General features: G+C 43.2%; 1 protein-coding gene across 1 annotated transcript in view; it reads left to right on the top strand.

Annotated features, from left to right (window-relative positions):
* The window catches only part of LOC134359293 (plexin-C1-like), a 182538-nt gene that overhangs the window by 84858 nt on the left and 79885 nt on the right, over positions 1-17795 (top strand). Inside the window, exons 5-9 of the mRNA XM_063072290.1 lie at positions 8604-8724; positions 13196-13361; positions 14978-15080; positions 15478-15562; positions 16851-16931. Of these exons, the coding sequence (XP_062928360.1) occupies positions 8604-8724; positions 13196-13361; positions 14978-15080; positions 15478-15562; positions 16851-16931 (556 nt within the window). The remainder of the gene's footprint in view (positions 1-8603; positions 8725-13195; positions 13362-14977; positions 15081-15477; positions 15563-16850; positions 16932-17795) is intronic.

Here is a 17795-nt window from a genome sequence, read left to right as displayed (position 1 = left end):
GACACGGGACTGGGCGTGCACAGGAATGCAAAGTGTGTTGAATTCACCAAGTGAATTGCCAATACCATTCAGCCCATCTTTAGTGGTGCTATTAAGTAATGCAGACCACCTCTTACTACCTTGCATTGGCCTCGAAACATTTTTCTTGGTTACAGTAGAAGGCCAAGTCTACACCAGCTTGTACAACAATCCCACCCCGCATTAATTCAGCCCTATAATCTACCCTTCCACAATAGCATCAGTTCCACCCAGAATCCATGACTCATTTATTTACACTGCTCCGTTACCTTAGCAAGCACACAGCTTTGGGATGTGAGAGGAAGTTGGAGCTCCCAGCGGAATCCCATGTGGCCACAGGGAGAACATGAAAGTGGATGTGGAACCAAAGAGCACTGAAAACCGGGACTGAGCCCAAACCTTGAGGCTGTGAGGCAGCAGCACTACCAGCTGTGCTACTCCGCCACACCTGGTTCGAAGTCAGCATAATCTCTCTAGCATATATCCATTGCTGAAATTATTTTCATTTTCTTTAAAACTATTCTGATGCCAGATTTTCTCTAAGATTCTACACATATTTAAAAGTTTATTTGAGATACTTTGCTTATAATTAGCTTTCTCTCTTCTATTTTGTCTTTTAAATTGTATTGATTATGCGGGTGTGAACAATGCACCACTGTAGCAGTTAGAGTGACACTATTACAGCTCAGGGCTTTGGAGTTCAGAGATCATTTCTGGTATCCTGTGTGAGGAGTTTTTATGTCCTCCCCGTGAATGTGTGGATTTCCTCTGTATGCTCTGGTTCCCTCCCACATCCAAAGACTAACCAGATTATCGGTTAATTGGTCATTGCAAATTGTCCTGTGAATAGGTGGGGTGCTGGGAGGTGCGGCTCATTGGGCTGGAAGGGCTTTTCTGTATCTCTAAATAATAACTCATTCAACTCCACTGTCACAAGGATCATTACGGAAAATCTTTCCTACCAAATCCAAAAGCACGTTCAACACTTCATCTCTGTGCAACAGGAGAAGACACATCATAGTACAGAAGTCTGTTTTATTACTTTGTACATTATTATTGCAAACTGCTGAATTATTATTTTGTATATCATTATTCTGTACTTTATTATTAGTTAAGACTGCAGACTGCAGAGTGTGTTTTTAAATGCTGCTGTAACAAAAGAATTTCCCACTTGGAATCAATAAAGCAGTATTATTATTATTAAATAAATAAAGTTATACTTACTAGTGTTCTGAATGGAAAGAAGATTTTGTAAGTTGGTGGTGTACGGATTTCTTAGTAACCAGCCAGTAGTGTGGGAAGTGATTACACATGGACTCAGTATGATACCAAGCTCCCTTTTTCAGAAGCACATTTTTACCCATTTTCATTTTACCCACAATGTAATTATGTTGAACCCTCCTTTTGTGTTGGAGTGTTGGTTTGCTCCTACAGCTGATATAAAGCTGAATATAGAAAATTTGTAACACTGAGGGGGTCATTTAGCCTATCATGTTAGTGCTGGTCAAAGTGGAACTCCCCAGTCTAATCCCACTTTAATAACAGTGTGTGTTCTGGCCTTCAGGTCACATTGTAGCTCAAAGTACTATAAAAATGGATTAAGATTTCTATCTTCACCATCCTTTCAGATATTGAACTTTTCACCTAACCTCTTCTGGATGGGGAAAAAATGTCCCTATGCTCCCCCTAATCCTTGGACAAATTATTTTTAGTCTATGCCTAGTTACTGACCCCTCTGGAGAGCGTACAAGGTCTTTCTATTTACTCCATGTAATGTTATACACTTAATTAGATTTCTCTTAGCCTTCTCTGTTTCAAAGCAAACAACTTCAGCTTATTCAATCCTTCCTCATGCATGCATTTTCCAGTCATAGTAAATCTCCTCTACCCCTTCTCCAGTGCAACCACATTGTTCCTGTAATATGTTGAGCAGATAAGTCTGTTTTAACTTAACGTCATACTTCCTGTGGCATACTGTTGGCTGAGGCACATGTAGATGTGCAACAGTGTTTTGCTGCTAACCCTTGCCTTAGGAGTTGGATGGTGCTTGTTCTTATGAGTCAGATAGATCTCCTGGCCAATGTTCCTGTTGTCCATTTTGAAATTACAGGCAGTCCCCGAGTTACGAAAGTCTGACTTACGAACAACTCGTAACGCCGTCCGCCATTTTAAGTTGGATCACGACACCATCTGCCATTTTGAGACAGATCATGATGCCGTCCGCCATTTTAAGTCATTGCCGTTAACACTGTCTTGAGTGTGTAACTTTGTATTTGGCTTAAATTTTTCTTAGCAAGATTCACCCTGACCCCCACTTTTCCCTTTTCAGCACCGCCCCCACTTGTCCCATTTAACCTGTCTCTGTGTGGGTGGACTTTAGTACCCCGGGGAGCTCAGATCAGGACCTGCCGCCCGCGACTGCTGCTGAATCCGCGTGTTTCTGTTCCGTTGACAGAAAAACAATTATGATTGAAAATTGTTACGTACCCCGTAACTGGGTTGCCAAACCAGCAGAAATGGATCACTCAGTTGGAGTCTGGATTACTAGAACTAAGAAAGTTTTATTAAAGAAGAAAGCAACACAGTACCCTAATCAATAGGATAATAAATGCAACAGTTCAGCAATGATAAACATACATGTACACAGAATTAAGATAACAGGATCAATCAAGCTCTATCATTGTCTGGGGGTAAATGACCAGTTTCAAAGTGACGCAAAGTTCAGTTCAATTTAGTTCAGTTCAGTTCGCAGTAATCGCTGCCGTGGCGATGGACAGTGGGGGGAAGGAGAGAGAGAGCAAAATGAATGAATATTCAACACAGCTTCCACACAGACCTTCGCAGTCAGCTTTCGGGCAAGTCCTTTGTGATGTCATCTGAGGTCACCGACCGTGACCCCTCCGTTTCCAGATACGATCACTTCTCTGCGATGAACCCAGCACCCAGGCAAGGGTGGACACACACCAGGTTCCCGCCGATCGTGCCTTTCCACCCTGTGCGTCTATGGCCCGATACTTCCCACCGACTTGTGAGAGATGCACCGCTTCCAGGGTCTTGTTACCTCGGGTGTCATGTGTGTCCTGCCTTAGCGAACCTGTCCCTTTTTATCCCCCTGCTGGGGTATCACCTGTCCATCACTTCAAACAGTTCAGGGTTCAAAGGGGGAGCCGATCTTGACAGCTCTCCTTCCTTCATTAACATCTCCAAATGCTGCTCCATTGTTTTCCTTATCTCTCTCTCTCCTGAAGGCAGGTGGCAGACCAACTGCTGATTCCACTGGTGCCAGCCCAGGCCAGCTACCTCTTAATCTATGTGTACTCTTGTCACACTTCCCCCCTTTAAGGATTTTTACCGGGGGTTAAAATTACAAACATGAATACATTATTGGATACACACAAATATACATCTTTATCAGCTATTTAGCTAATACAGCGAGTTTGAAGTTGTCAACACCTGACAGACAGTCAGCCATCACATTTTCTGTTCGTTTTATATGTGTTATTAATAATCCCTTAGACCAGGCTCCAACTTAGCAAACTTCATAGTGGCCGAAAACACTGATGAATTGCGATCAATGTAACCTCTCATTGGGTTTCGTCCCGGACCACAATAACAAGGGTCGTCCCATTCTGACTTAGTTTTCTCTCGCAAGGGCTTAGTAGGAGGGGGAGGGGTAGTAACCGCAGAGTTATTGCAGAACTTCCTACAGTACCCCACCATCTCCAAGAGCCTTCTAAGGGCCCTCTTGTCTGTCGGGGTTGGGATGTCAGAGATAGCCCGCACTTTAGCTTGCATCGCTGCCAGCTGCCCCTGTGTCACCACAATTCCCAGGTAAGTGACCTTCGTGTGGCCGAACTCATTTTTTCCAAGGTTCACTATCAAGCTGGCTTCAGACAGCCGTATGACATCGCCAATACACACCTCTGTGTTCGTCAGCCCTTTAGTCACTGAATTACTCATTCTATATGAATGTTGCTCGCTAGGCTACCCTAGTGTAACAAACACCACCCAACGTCCCAGTTCTTTGCATCGCCTCGGGACAATCAAACACACGGGTGCGAGTCGTTTAATTACTTCTCCTAAAGAGTCACTTTGTTCGGGGATTAAGGGAGAGACCTTATCAGCAGACCTGGCCAAAACAATAGCCTTCTCCCATCTGGTGGATACCATACTCATCTTTTCAAAATGGTTTTTTTCTCTTATCGGGGGGACCCTAGCTTCATTGATTTCCGCACTAACACCGACTAGGTTTGTTAGCATATCAAAAACCTGTGACCGTCTCAGTTCATGTTGGCTATAATCAATAACATCCTTCCTCTGGTGCAGCCGGTAAACCTCTTCCATGATTCCACCAACTGTTTCCTCCAGTACCGCAAAATGTCCACCGGGGGGTACCTTGTGGGCCAGGTTAAAAACCTCATCCCCATAACTCTTTTGCACCACCCCCCATTCCTCATCTGCGGGTACGGTACTTGGTCTCCCTTTCTTCCTTAGCACTTCCTCCTCCACACAATAGCCTACAAGTTCCCTTGTTAATTCTGTGTCAGAGAGAGCTGTCTCTGCCAAAACCATCAGCCCCTCGTCTCGCTCCTGCGCCTGCACAAATTCTTTCCTGGCTAATGCTACGTCTGTCCCAGCTCCCTCACTACCTCTTGTCTCACTACACTCCTTCTTTTCACTTTCTACCCCCTTCTCATACAAGGCTGGCAGAAACGTCTCAGCTAAATTTACTACCGCAGTCCCATGATGAACCTGTGAGTCCATGGGCGGGGCCTCAATGCTGGCAGGCTGACCTGTCAATCTCACTGCTTCGAACACGATTCCCCCGGCGAGGTCATTACCGAGCAAGACTTCCACGCCTTTCATCGGTAATTCGGACCTCACCCCGATCGTGACTAGTCCAGAGACCAGGTTGCTTTATAAGTGTATCTGGTGCAAAGGGACTGTCTCTGTCCCTCCCCCAATACCTTTGACCTTGACCTCCCCAGTCTGGGTCTCTGAGCTAAACTCTAATACACTCTTCAGTATTAGTGACTGACACGCTCCCATGTCTCTCCAGATCCGCACTGGAACTGGTTTTAACCCCTCCTTCACTGACACCAATCCGGCCGAGATAAACCTCTCGCGCCCTTCCTGAACTTTGGCAGACCTGTCCTTCCCTAGCGGTTCGTTTACCAGCTCAATACAGCCAGTCAAAATCGCCGTTTTTCCTTTTCCTGTCTCCTTCTCTGGGGCAAAGCACCTGGACGCAAAGTGTCCGACTTTCCCGCAATTATAACAGACGACCCCAGGAGACTTCCTACCAGACTGCTCCCGGTCTACCTTATCCTTTTCACTAGTCCCCGGTTTACTTTCTGACTTTTCTGGCGGACTCTCCCCGCCATCCTGACTACCCTTCTCGTAGCCTTTACTCGGGGCAAACTTCATTTTATGCGTCAACGCATACACATCCGCTAACTTAGCAGTTGTGGCTAACGTGGCTGCCTCTTTCTCATCGAGGTAGGGTCTCATACCCTCAGGGACACAACCTTTAAACTGCTCAATCAGGATCAGCTGTAGCAGTCTGTCATAATCCCCATCTACCCCCTTCGAGGCGCACCAACGCTCACAATATATCTGCATCTCACGGGCAAACTCTAAATACGTGTGGTCCTACTGCTTCCTCGCATTCCGGAACCTCTGCCGGTATGCCTCCGGGACCAACTCATAAATCCTGAGGATGGCCTCTTTCACCACCTCATACCTCTGGGCATCTTCTGCGGACAAAGCTGAGTAAGCTTCTTGGGCTTTCCCTTGCAGTACACTCTGGAGTAAAACAACCCACTTATCCCTCGGCCAGTCCTGACTTATAGCCACTTTTTCGAAGTGGAGAAAGTACCGATCCACGTCGGTATCGTCAAATGGGGGAACCAGCCTAACCTCCTGGGTCGCCCGGAACCCTCCACCTTGGTTCAGCATGGGCCCCTGCTCTGCCCTTATCTTTAACTTCTCCAGCTCAAATTCCCTTTCCCTCTGCCTCTCTCTCTCTCCCTCTCTTGCCTTTCTAACTCTCTCTCCTGCCTTTCTAACTGTTTCTCTTTCTCCTGCCTTTCTAACTCTCTCTCTTTCTCCCGCCTTTCTAACTGCTTCTCTTCGTGTTCTAACTGCCGTACCAGGAACTCGTGCTCGAGTCTCAGTTTTTCAAGCTGTACCTGTACCGCGTCCCCAGCAGGTTTTTCAATAGACACCACCTCCAGCTCGCCTTGGGGAAACACACCTTTAGATACATAGTGCTCTACGATAGCTCTGTGTATCTCCTCTCTCCTCATTGTCGACTTCCCCTTAGCAAGATTCAACAGTTTGGCCACAGCTACCAATTCCGATTTCCTGGCATCCTCTAATGCCTCCAAGGTCGGCGCCTTTATAATTTCCTCAGCCTCCATTTCTGCTGTTTGTCTTTTCTTTCTTTCGGGAACTTTGACCCAATCAATTTACTCCGTTCCAAATTTAGCGTTCAAAATCGCGGACGAGAACCCCACTTATGTTACGTACCCTGTAACTGGGTTGCCAAACCAGCAGAAATGGATCACTCAGTTGGAGTCTGGATTACTAGAACTAAGAAAGTTTTATTAAAGAAACAAGCAACACAGTACCCTAATCAAAAGGATAATAAATGCAACAGTTCAGCAATGATAAACATACATGTACACAGAATTAAGATAACAGGATCAATCAAGCTCTATTGTTGTCTGGGGGTAAATGACCAGTTTCAAAGTGACGCAAAGTTCAGTTCAATTTAGTTCAGTTCAGTTCGCAGTAATCGCTGCCGTGGCGATGGACAGTGGGGGGGGGGGAAGGAGAGAGGACAAAAACGAATGAATATTCAAGGCTTCCACACAGACCTTCGCAGTCAGCTTTCGGGCGAGTCCTTTGTGATGTCATCTGAGGTCACCGACCGTGACCCCTCCATTTCCAGATACGATCGTTTCTCTGCGGTGAACCCAGCACCCAGGCAAGGGTGGACACACACCAGGTTCCCGCCGATCGTGCCTTTCCACCCTGTACATCTATGGCCCGATACTTCCCACCGACTTGTGAGAGACACACTGCTTCCAGGGTCTTGTTACCTCAGGTGTCGTGTGTGTCCTGCCTTAGCGAACCTGTCCCTTTTTATCCCCCTGCTGGGGTATCACCTGTCCATCACTTCAAACAGTTCAGAGTTCAAAGGGGGAGCCGATCTTGACAGCTCTCCTTCCTTCATTAACATCTCCAAATGCTGCTCCATTGTCTTTTCTTATCTCTCTCTCTCCTGAAGACAGGTGGCAGACCAACTGTTGATTCCACTGGTGCCAGCACAGGACAGTTACATCTTAATCTATGTGTATTCTTGTCACAAAATAAAGTGGAAATAATAAAGCGATTGGAAAGAGGTGAAATGCCATTGGGCATTGGAAAAGCGTTAAGCTACAGTCAGTCAACAATCGGAATAATTTTAAAGGATAAAGTGAGAATAATAGAGCATGTGAAAGGCCCTGCCCCTGCCCGATGAAAGCTACAATTATTACTAAGCAACGCACTGATTTAATTATTGAAATTAAGTGTTTAATATGCATAGAAAGGTAAAATATATACTATATACTAAGACAAACGTTTGACTAACTGACGCTAGATAAACCAGATGTACCTGTTCTGACTTACGTACAAATCCCCAAATTAAAGACGGACTCAGGAACGGAACTCGTTCGTAACCCCGGGACTACCTGTACTTGCATTGCTGGAGAAGCCAGCTCCAAGGTTGGCATCTTGTAAACCCTTTTGCTGAAGTCCCTTGCACTCAGTGGGCCATTTTATTAGGTACACCTGTGCAACTGCTCGTTAGTGCAAAAATCTAATCAGCCAATCACTTGGCAGTAATTCAATGCATAAAGTCATGCAAGTATATTCAAGAGTTACATTCGTTGTTCAGACCAAATAGCAGAATGGGGAAGAAATGTGATCTTTGACTTTGACTGTGGAATGATTGTTAGTGCCAGACGGCGTGGTTTGATTATCTCAGAAACTGCTGATCTGGAATTTTCATACACAGCAGTTCGTGAAGTTTACAGAGAATGGTGCAAAAAATCAAAAATTGTCTAGTGAGTGGCAATTCTGTGGGTGAAAACACCTTGTTAATGAGAGAAGTCAGAAGAAAATGGCTAGACTGGTTCAAGCTGAGAAGAGGGCAACAGTAACTCAAAGAACTACACGTTACAACAGTGGTGTGCAGAAGAGCATCTGTGAATGCACACCACCTCAAACTTGGAGTGGATGGACCACAGTAGCAGAAAGCCATGAACAAACACTCAGTTGCCATTTCATTAGGTAGAAGAGGTAACTAATAATATGGCTACTGAGAGTAAAGCTTTCTGCAATATGCAAATGTTAAATTATTAACAATGTACTGTAATGTTATATCATCAGGAATATAAGATAATGACTACATTTTTATATATTAAAACGCTGGACTTGAATGCTAACATAATAAAGGGCTGGACTTTAAAGCTGAAATGATCATATAATGCCACTCAATGCAATTTGTAACAGGTGCCCTTTTTTTTAATATGTAGGTGCTCCTTTAGGAGTGAATGTCAAGAAGCAAATTGGATCAACATTGCAAAACAAGCTGACAGCTGCCCAAAAGTCACCCTTAAACCTGTGGCAATAGATCATACTTTGAAGAAAGAGCTGGTAATATAAGACTAGCCCAAACTTTAGAAATTGCCTCATAGATTGTTTCAGTGTATTAATTTTGTGCATGCAGGTCCACTCCAGGTTACAAACATTAATTAATGGACGATATGTGAGTGAATGTTTGCGAGTCTGCTGGGATGGATTTGCTGTGGGGCTGCAGGATGGGAACGGGACATTTCCATGTGTCATCTCTCTCCCTCACCCCACCCAGGCTTGGTCGAGCTGAGCAGAACAGGAGGTGCTGAAGACTCTCACATTCACTCACTGAGGTAGGGAGGCCGGTTGGTACATGCTCCTCCTGAGCCTGCTTGCCCTCCCACACAGATGTTATTATGATTCTCTTCCACACATCATTTATATTGTTTTCATATTTATGTGTGAGTTAGGAACAGTCTTAAAGAACAGAGCCTCATTGTAACCTGGGGAAGACCTGTAATTGTGATAGAACATACAACATACAACAGAATAGCACAGTACAGGCCTTTCAACACATGATAGTGTGTAAAATTTTTTACCTACTCTAAGGTCAATTTAACCCTTCCTCCTACATAGCCCTCTATTTTTCAATCATACGTGTGGCTAAAATTTGCTTAAATGTCCCTAATGTATCTGCCTGTACTACCACCCCTGGCAGGCATTCCACACATCGTATAAAAAATACCTCTGATATCCCCCATATACCTCCCCCTAATCACCCATTATTAGCCATTTCCACCCTGGGAGAAAAGTCTATGTCACTCCACTCAATCTATGCCTCTTATCATCATATACACCTAAATCAAGTTGCTTTTCATCCTTTTTTACTCTGGAGAGAAAAGTCCTCACTTGTTCAACCTATCTTTATAAGACATGTTCTCTAATCTAGGCAGCATCCTGATAAATTGCCTCTGTACCCTCTCTAAAGCTTCTACATCCTTCCTATAAAAGAGCAACCGGAGTTGAACAGAATACTCCAAATGTGGTCTAGCCCCAAAGCACGGTAGATTTTGTTCTACTCTCATTTAAAGAATATTAAAGCATAAGAAAATAGCCAGAAAGATTTACAATTATCAGAGATGACTGGATGCATTAGAATTTAGAATTTATTTAAATCTTACATCCATCCCACAACGTGAGGGTGTAAAAATCTTTGCGTTATGGCTCTGTTGCAGTGTACAGACCTGAATTTAAAAGTCTAACGACTTGTAGGAAGAAGCTGTTCCGTAGCCTTTTGGTCCTGGTATTAATGGCGCGGGACCGTTCTTCAGACAGAAGTAGCTGAAACAGTTTATGGTTGGGGTGACTGGTGTCCCTGATGATCTTCCAGGCCTTCTTTCTGCACCTGCTGCTATTAATGTCCTCACTGGAGAAAGTTAACATCCACAGATACGCTAGGCTGTCGGTATCACTCACTACAGCGCCCAGCAATTGAGGTTGGTGCAGTTCCTATACCAGGTGGTGATAGAGCCAGTCAGTATGTTCTCAATGGTGCCCCTGTAGAAGGTCTTGAGGATTTGGGGGCCCATGCCAACTTCTTCAGTTGCTTGAGGTGGAAGAGATGCTGTTCTGTTTTTTTTTGCCACAAAGCCAGTGTGTACAGTCCAGGTGAGATCATTGGTGATGTGTATACCGAGGAACTTGAAACTAGGCAATTTTCCTGGGAAAGAAAAAGTTGAGATACAAATGAGCTCTTTTTGAGGAAAGTACAGAATCTTGGGATTTTGAGTTTGGTTCATGATAAATGTAATAGGGTCCTGATTCAGTCCTGATGAAGGGTTTTAACCGAGTCATTGACTGTTTATTCCTCTCTATGGATGTTGCCTGACCTGCTGAGCTTCTCCAGCATTTTATGTTCGTTACTCTGAATTTCCAGCACGTGCAAAATGTCATGTTTATAATGTAATAGGAATTCAGGGAGAAACTTTTTTTGTCCAAAGATTGGAATGTGAATCACCCAATTATACAGAGTAAATTAATTAAACAACAGATTACTTCAAGGAGAATGTCACTAAAGGTGTTGTAGAAATGTACTTTACCTGTGGTAACAAAATGGAGCCTATATTGTACCAGAATGCCTTGCTAATAGTGTCTGTGCAACATTATGGCGATGGACCTTGAGTATCTGACAAACTGCAGAAGGACAAGCGGATGCATTACTGGAAGGATGCCAAGTACACTTGATTAAGCAGATGAACAGAATGTTCTTGAACTGAATCTAACACTTGGAAATAGATGAGTGATTATGCAGTCTGTTTTTTCAAAGCTATGACCAGTTCATGTGTGGTAATGGTCTTCCCTTGCAACAAGTAAATTAAACGTGCTTCTGATTGATACACTTTTGAGTTACTTGTTATTTGTTATAAGACATAGACAAAAGGTGCTTAACCGTGTGAAGCAGTAAGGAACAGAAGGAAATGTCGACAGTGACACGAAGAGAAAGTGGAGGAGGCTCATGTGGGCTAACTGGTCATGATACCATTTAAACTCTGTCACCCACCTCTTCCTTCATTCCCTTCAGTTTCCTGATAAAAACCATCTGTACTGTTTTACTTCAGGATATTTCCATACGATTACACAGCCAAACACCTGACTAATCACATTGTCAAGTTCATTGATGATATGACAGTGGTGGGGCTCATCACCAACAATAACAAGGTAGTCTACAGAGAGGAGGTGGAATAGTTCAAGCAGATTGGCTCTTCCTCAATATCAGCAAGACAAAGGAGGTGGTTATTGATCTTAGAAGAACTTGCACCACTCACACTCCTCCTGGAAATGCACATCTTACACAACCTCTCATGGTCCAAGAACCCCTCCTACACAAGCAAGAAAGCTTACTAATACCTTTACTTTCTGAGGAGAGCTCGACTATGCACATCAATACTCATGATCTTCTAGAGTATCCTAATATGCTCGTAGATTAACAGCCTTCTATAAATGTGTTGTGGAGAGCTATTGACTGGCTGCATCGCAGCCTGGTATGGAAACACCAATACCCTTGAACGGAATATCCTACAAAAAGTAGTGGATGCATGGAGCATTGTCGTAGGTAAGCAGCGTTCATCATCAAGGACTCTCACCACCCAGGCCATGCTTTCTTCTCGCTGCTGCCATCAGGAAGAAGGTACAGGAGCCTCAGGACTCACACTACCAGGTTCAGGAACAGTTACTACCCCTCAACTAACAGGCTCTTGAATCAGTGAGGATAAATTAATTCAACTTCACTTGCCCCATCACTGAGTTGTTCCAACAATGTATGGACTCACTTTCACTGACTCTTCATCTTACGTTCTCAATACTTATTGCTTATTTATTATTATTATTAATTCACTTTTGTATTAGCAGAGTTTATTTAAGTTTGCACATCATTTGTTTGTCCACCCTGTTGAGTGAGGTCTTTCATTGCTTCTGTTATGGTTCTTGGAGTTACTGCCCACAGGAAATGGATCTCAGGGTTGTATATGGTGACGTGTATGTACTTTGATAATAAACTTACTTTGAACTCCGAATATTGCATCGCTGCATGATACGAAAACTGCACTTGCTAGAGAAGGAGGCTTTACAATGGGTAACCAAAACTGCCCAACACACCACCAGCACCAGCCTCCCCACCAACAAGGAATGATATATTGCCGGAAAAAGACCAACAGTATCAAGACCATGCGTCCTGCTCATGGACTGTTTGTCCCACTCCTATCAGGGAGGTGGCTATGCAGCATCCACATCAGGATCACCAGACTCAAAAACAATTACTTTCCACAAGCAGTAAAGCTGATCAACACCTCCACCCACTAGCTCACCTCACCCCACCCCACCAGCACCACTACCTTATCATTTGCTCTCAGATTCTCCTCATTCCTGTGCCTTGTGTCACTTTCTGGATATACAGTCAATCTATGTACATAAGCTATCTTATGTATTTATATTTATGGTGCTTTTTATAAATTATTGTGTTCTTCAACTGAGTGTATTTTTTTGTATTCTGCATTGGATCCTGAGTAACTGTTATTTCATCCACCTTACACTTGTGTCCTAGAAATGGCATTAAGCAACCTTGGATCTTGTATTTAAGTCTTAGAGTCATAGGTTCTTGATTGGTAAGCTGGTTAAGGATTGCAAGGAGAATGGAATTAAGAGAGTTTTTAAAAAACAGCTATGATTGAATGGGGGAGAAAATTTGATAAGCCTAATGGCCTAATTCTTCCCCTATATCTTATGATCTCATGGTCTACCTTCCCCATAATGAAACACTCCACATTCTAATCAATGTTTGGACAAAAAAAGATTTCTCCTGAATTTCATGATACATTTATCGGTGTCCCAAACTTAAAACACCACGATTTTGAATTTTTCCCACAATATTTATGATTACATAGTGTATTGTTTGTAACAACTGATTCATTCACTCCACACCAGTGAATGAGTCAGTATATAGCTCATTCATTGATATATTCTGTGACTTTAATTTCATAATAAAAATCTCTTTTAGCAATTTACAGTAACATTAAAAGGGAGCCTTGGCAATGTAAACAAAGAAAATGGAGAGTGTATGTTGATCACCGGGAACAATGAGGTCATTTGTAGTGGACGTTACAACACACAGTGCCTCTGCAAGCTGTCTTATGGAAACCACAGTCTACTCTTCCATCAAACAGGTACACTACAGTCAGGTGAAGAATGACTGAGTCTGGTCTAACTGAACTGACTTGATCTGTTACTGTACAGTATATTCTTTGCAAATCAGTGTGTATACATTCGTTGCTCTGAATTCCTTTTATCTGGAAAACCCTTGACAGCCTTAAATTTTTGAAAGAGGACATTTACATTGTTTATTTTTTACAACAGGGTAACAAGCCCTTACATCCAACCAACCCGTGCCACCCAATTGTACCCATGTGGCCAATTAACCTAGAAACCTGCACCCCTTTGGTGTGTAGGAGGAAGCGGAGCACCCGGAGGGGAAAAATACAAACTCCTTACAGACAGTACCAGGAATTGAACGCAGGTCACTGGTACCCTAATAGTGTTACACGGACATGTGTTGGTAATTCTCAAAAAGCAGCATCCACTCAGGATTTTGCTTAAGTAGATCCCAATATAAGATGGTTTTCTTTGTTCCCGTTATCCTAGTTTTGTATTTGATCAGTTGATACCTTATTTACTTATTAGATATTTAGTTAATGAAAGCAGGAAGTCATTAAGTTAATTTCAATCATTTGTGTAACTGAAACCCGGAGTTTAAGCTTCGAATCCCTGACTGTGATGCGATGTGTCATTACACTGACACCGGGAAGGTTTGTTTTCTCCACTTTTCTTCAGACTGCATCTTCAAGATTCAAGATCAATATTCAAGATAGTCTATTGTTACTCTTCAGTCCACAAGTGTAACGGCGAATGAACTGATTGTTACTCCAGATCCAATGCAGCTTGAAAAAATACAATAACCATAAAGAACACAGTAAAGAAACAAAATGTGATGTGTATGTAGAGATGGTGGATTGTGTTAATGGATGTAGGTGTTGATCAACCTGACAGCTTGGGAGAAGTAACTGCTTTTGAGTCTAGTGATTCTGGCGTGGATACTGCGTAGCCTCTTCCCTGGTGGGAACTGGCTACCCACTGTAACTGCCAGGAATCCAGCAGAAAGAAGCTGCCTGTCCTAGACAGGTGGGCAGCTAATTTACAAAGGACTGTTGTAACCCATGATATCACTACATCCTTACCATGCTTCCAGTTTATCTCTCGGGTTTGGAGAGCCCAATTACCACTGAATACATCACAACAATATAGGTGGTAAGAACGGGGCCAGGAGGGGACCAAGTTTCTCTCTGAACCAAGGCTGGCAGCAATTTCTTGGTTTCCACTTCAGCTCCAGTATTCACTCCTATTTTCACTATGAATGGTTCTGGTCACCTGCCTGTTTATTCTCCTTGGTGCAAGATTGCAGAACTCTGATATACAAAGGGTTCCAGGCTGGCTGAGTGCTTGCCTCCTGCTCCGAATTTCCCTGTTTATAAGTAAACCCCCACTTCCCCAGAGGTGGGGTGGGGGCTGCTCCCTTCGCATCCCATTGGTCCTTCCATCATTCCCACCAGACTCAGGCAGGGAACTGCAATTGAAGCTCAGAGCTAAACAGGTAATAGTTCCCAAGGCAGTGCTCTTTCCTGGGAATTCCTGCCCATTCCACAACATGTAAATTCTCAGTTAAATCAGACATTAAAATTCCACAGGGAAAAGATTTTAACACATTTTTCTTGTTTGTTTCCTGCAGACCCAATCATTAATGCATCTGTTAAATTCACATCCATGAACTTCGTCACCAGCATCAAGCTGCATAATTGTTTTAAGAACACCACATCCCATGGAAACAATCAGTAAGTTTGTCAGCAAATTTGCATTAATTAGAGTGTTTGCATTAATCTAGATAAAACACTCATCAGGAAGATAAACCAGGAGCAATTTCAGAAAGAGACAATAAATTCTATTCCCAAATCATCAGGATCCTCATTCATTTCCATGTTGTTACTGAATTATACAGGAACGTCAGCACTTTCCCAAATCATGGTGGAATGTGAGTTGTAGATTTGAACAAGCACTTCCCCTTCTGTCTTCTGTTCCCCATTCGGGTGTCCCTCTTACCCTTTTCTCTTCTCCTCCCCTGCATATCATCTCCCTCTTTATTCCTTTCTGTAGATACCACCTGACCTGCTGAGTTTCTCCAGCATATTGTGTATGCTAACAAAAGGTTCCTTTTCTTCCTTTGTTCACCAGATGTACTGAATGTGTTAATTCTGGCTGTCATTGGTGTGCGTTGGAACATAGGTGCTCTTCATCTTGTGAACAACCTACAAATCAGGTAACGGTCATCAACATAATTAGATCATAAGACATCGGAGCAGAGTTAGTCAATTTGGCCCATTGGGTCTGCCCAGCCACATGATCGTGGATTATCTCTCTCAACCCCATTCTCCTGCCTTCTCCCATTAACCTTTGACACTCTTACTAATCAAGAACCTATCAAACTCTGTTGTAAACATAGCCAATGACTTAGCCTCCACAGAGATATGTGACAATGAATTCTACAGATTCACCACTCTCTGGCTAAAAAAATGTCTCCTCATCTCTGTTCTAAAGACATGCCCTTGTGTTCTGACACTGTGCCCTCGGGTCCTAGACTCCTCCACCAAAGGACACAACCTCCACACATCCTCTCTATCTAGGCTTTGAATATTCAATAGGTTTCAATGAGATCAACCCCTCATTCTTCTAAACTCCAGCGAGTATTGGCCCAGAGCTATTAAACATTCCACATACATTACCGTTTCATTCCCAGAATCATTCTCATGAACCTCTCCAAAGTCATCACATCCTTTCCTGGTTGAGGAACCCAGAAGTGGTCATAACACCCCAAATGCAGTCTGACTAATGCCTTATAAAGCCTCAGCATTACATACTTTCTTTTATATTCCAGTCCCCTGGAAATGAATGCCAACATTGCATTTGCTTTCCTTACTACCAACAAGTGAATGTTTATATAATCCTGTCCCAGGACTCCCAAATACTTTTGCACATCCATTTTCTGAATTTGCACCGCACTTAGAAAATAATCTACACCATTATTCCCTCTATAAAAATACATGACCATACACTTCCATCTGCCACTTCTCTTACACATTCTCCTAATCAGTCCAAGTTCTGCTTCTTCACCTATCTTTGTATCATCCACAAACCTGGCCACAAAGCCATCAATTCTGTCATCCAGATCATTGATATATAATGTGAAAAGAAGTGGTCTCAACATCGACACCTGCAGAACACCATTAGACATTGGTAGCCAATCAGCCCCCTTTACTCCCACACTTTGCCTCTTGCCAGTCAGGCAATCTCCTGTCCATGCTAGTATCTTTTCTGTAATACCATGGGACCTTATCTTGTGAAACAGCACCTGTCAAAGCCTGAAAATCCAAATACGTACCATTCACTGACTCTCCTTTGTCTATCTTGCTGGTTATTTCCTCAAAGAATTACAATAGATTTGACAGGCAAGATTTCCTATCGAGCAATTCATGCTGACTTCGGTCTTTTATGAATATTAATATTAACAGAGAACAGAAATAAAACTAATAATGTTATCTCTTTTTTAGGCCTGTCCTCGTATTACTCATGCAAAACAATCTTCAAACACCAGCATTTTGATTTCCCTGGAAAATGCTAAAATACTCGAAGTAAGGCTTGAACTTCATTTTTGATTCTGTAAGAGGGTAAATTTCATTGGTGTCACAGATTGCATAAAGCTAGTGGTTGGAACTTCGTTTGTGTCTGAGCCACATTGCACTTCGAAAGAGCTGTGAGACGTCTGTGAGTTTTGATCGTGTCTCCAATGAGCCACAGTTGGTACCTCGACCTCGAAGAAGATGTTGAGGTACCAGCTGTGGCTCATTGGAGACACGATCAAAACTGAGTCAGCAGATTCAAATCCCATATCGGAGCCTTGATGACATAATCCGGGCTGCCATTCCAGTGCAGTCTAACAAGAAAAGGTGCTGGTATTCAGATGTAGTCTTTGGGATATGGTCCAGCTGTGGGTCAATGGTACTAGGCAGAATAATAGATTTCCATGGATTAAATGGGCAGAGGAGCCTACTCTGTGCTGTAGTGCTCTATAACTCAGTGTGATGTTAAACACTGGGTCCATCTTTCTTCTTAGCTAGGTATAAAGGCTCCCAGGTCACTACCTTGATGAAGGCTAGGGGAGTACTCCTGGTATTTATCTCCTAGTTAATGCTTACTGAAGCAGATTATCTGCTCACTTAACTTGGCATTGTTTGTGGAAGCTTGCTGTGTGCATGTTTGGGTGTCTCCCCCATTACAACAATGATTTCACTCAATGACTGGTGTCTCTGAGGCTGTGAAAGGTACTGTGTAAATGCAACTCAAAGGTGAGGTGTGCATTTGAGAAGGGCAAATATAGCAAGGGAATGTGGAACTGTAGGGTAATGAGAAGTGTAGAAGGGCTGAGAGATCTTCAGAGGTAGCAGGATAAGTGATGAGTGTATGGAGGATTGTGCTGGTATTGGGAGAGTTGGCGA

This window comes from Mobula hypostoma, chromosome 20, assembly GCF_963921235.1.
Source record: "Mobula hypostoma chromosome 20, sMobHyp1.1, whole genome shotgun sequence".
In the NCBI taxonomy this organism is placed as follows: Eukaryota; Metazoa; Chordata; class Chondrichthyes; order Myliobatiformes; family Myliobatidae; genus Mobula; species Mobula hypostoma.
The sequence above is the reverse complement of the archived record's forward strand: the minus strand, read 5'-3'. Positions and strand labels throughout refer to the sequence as shown.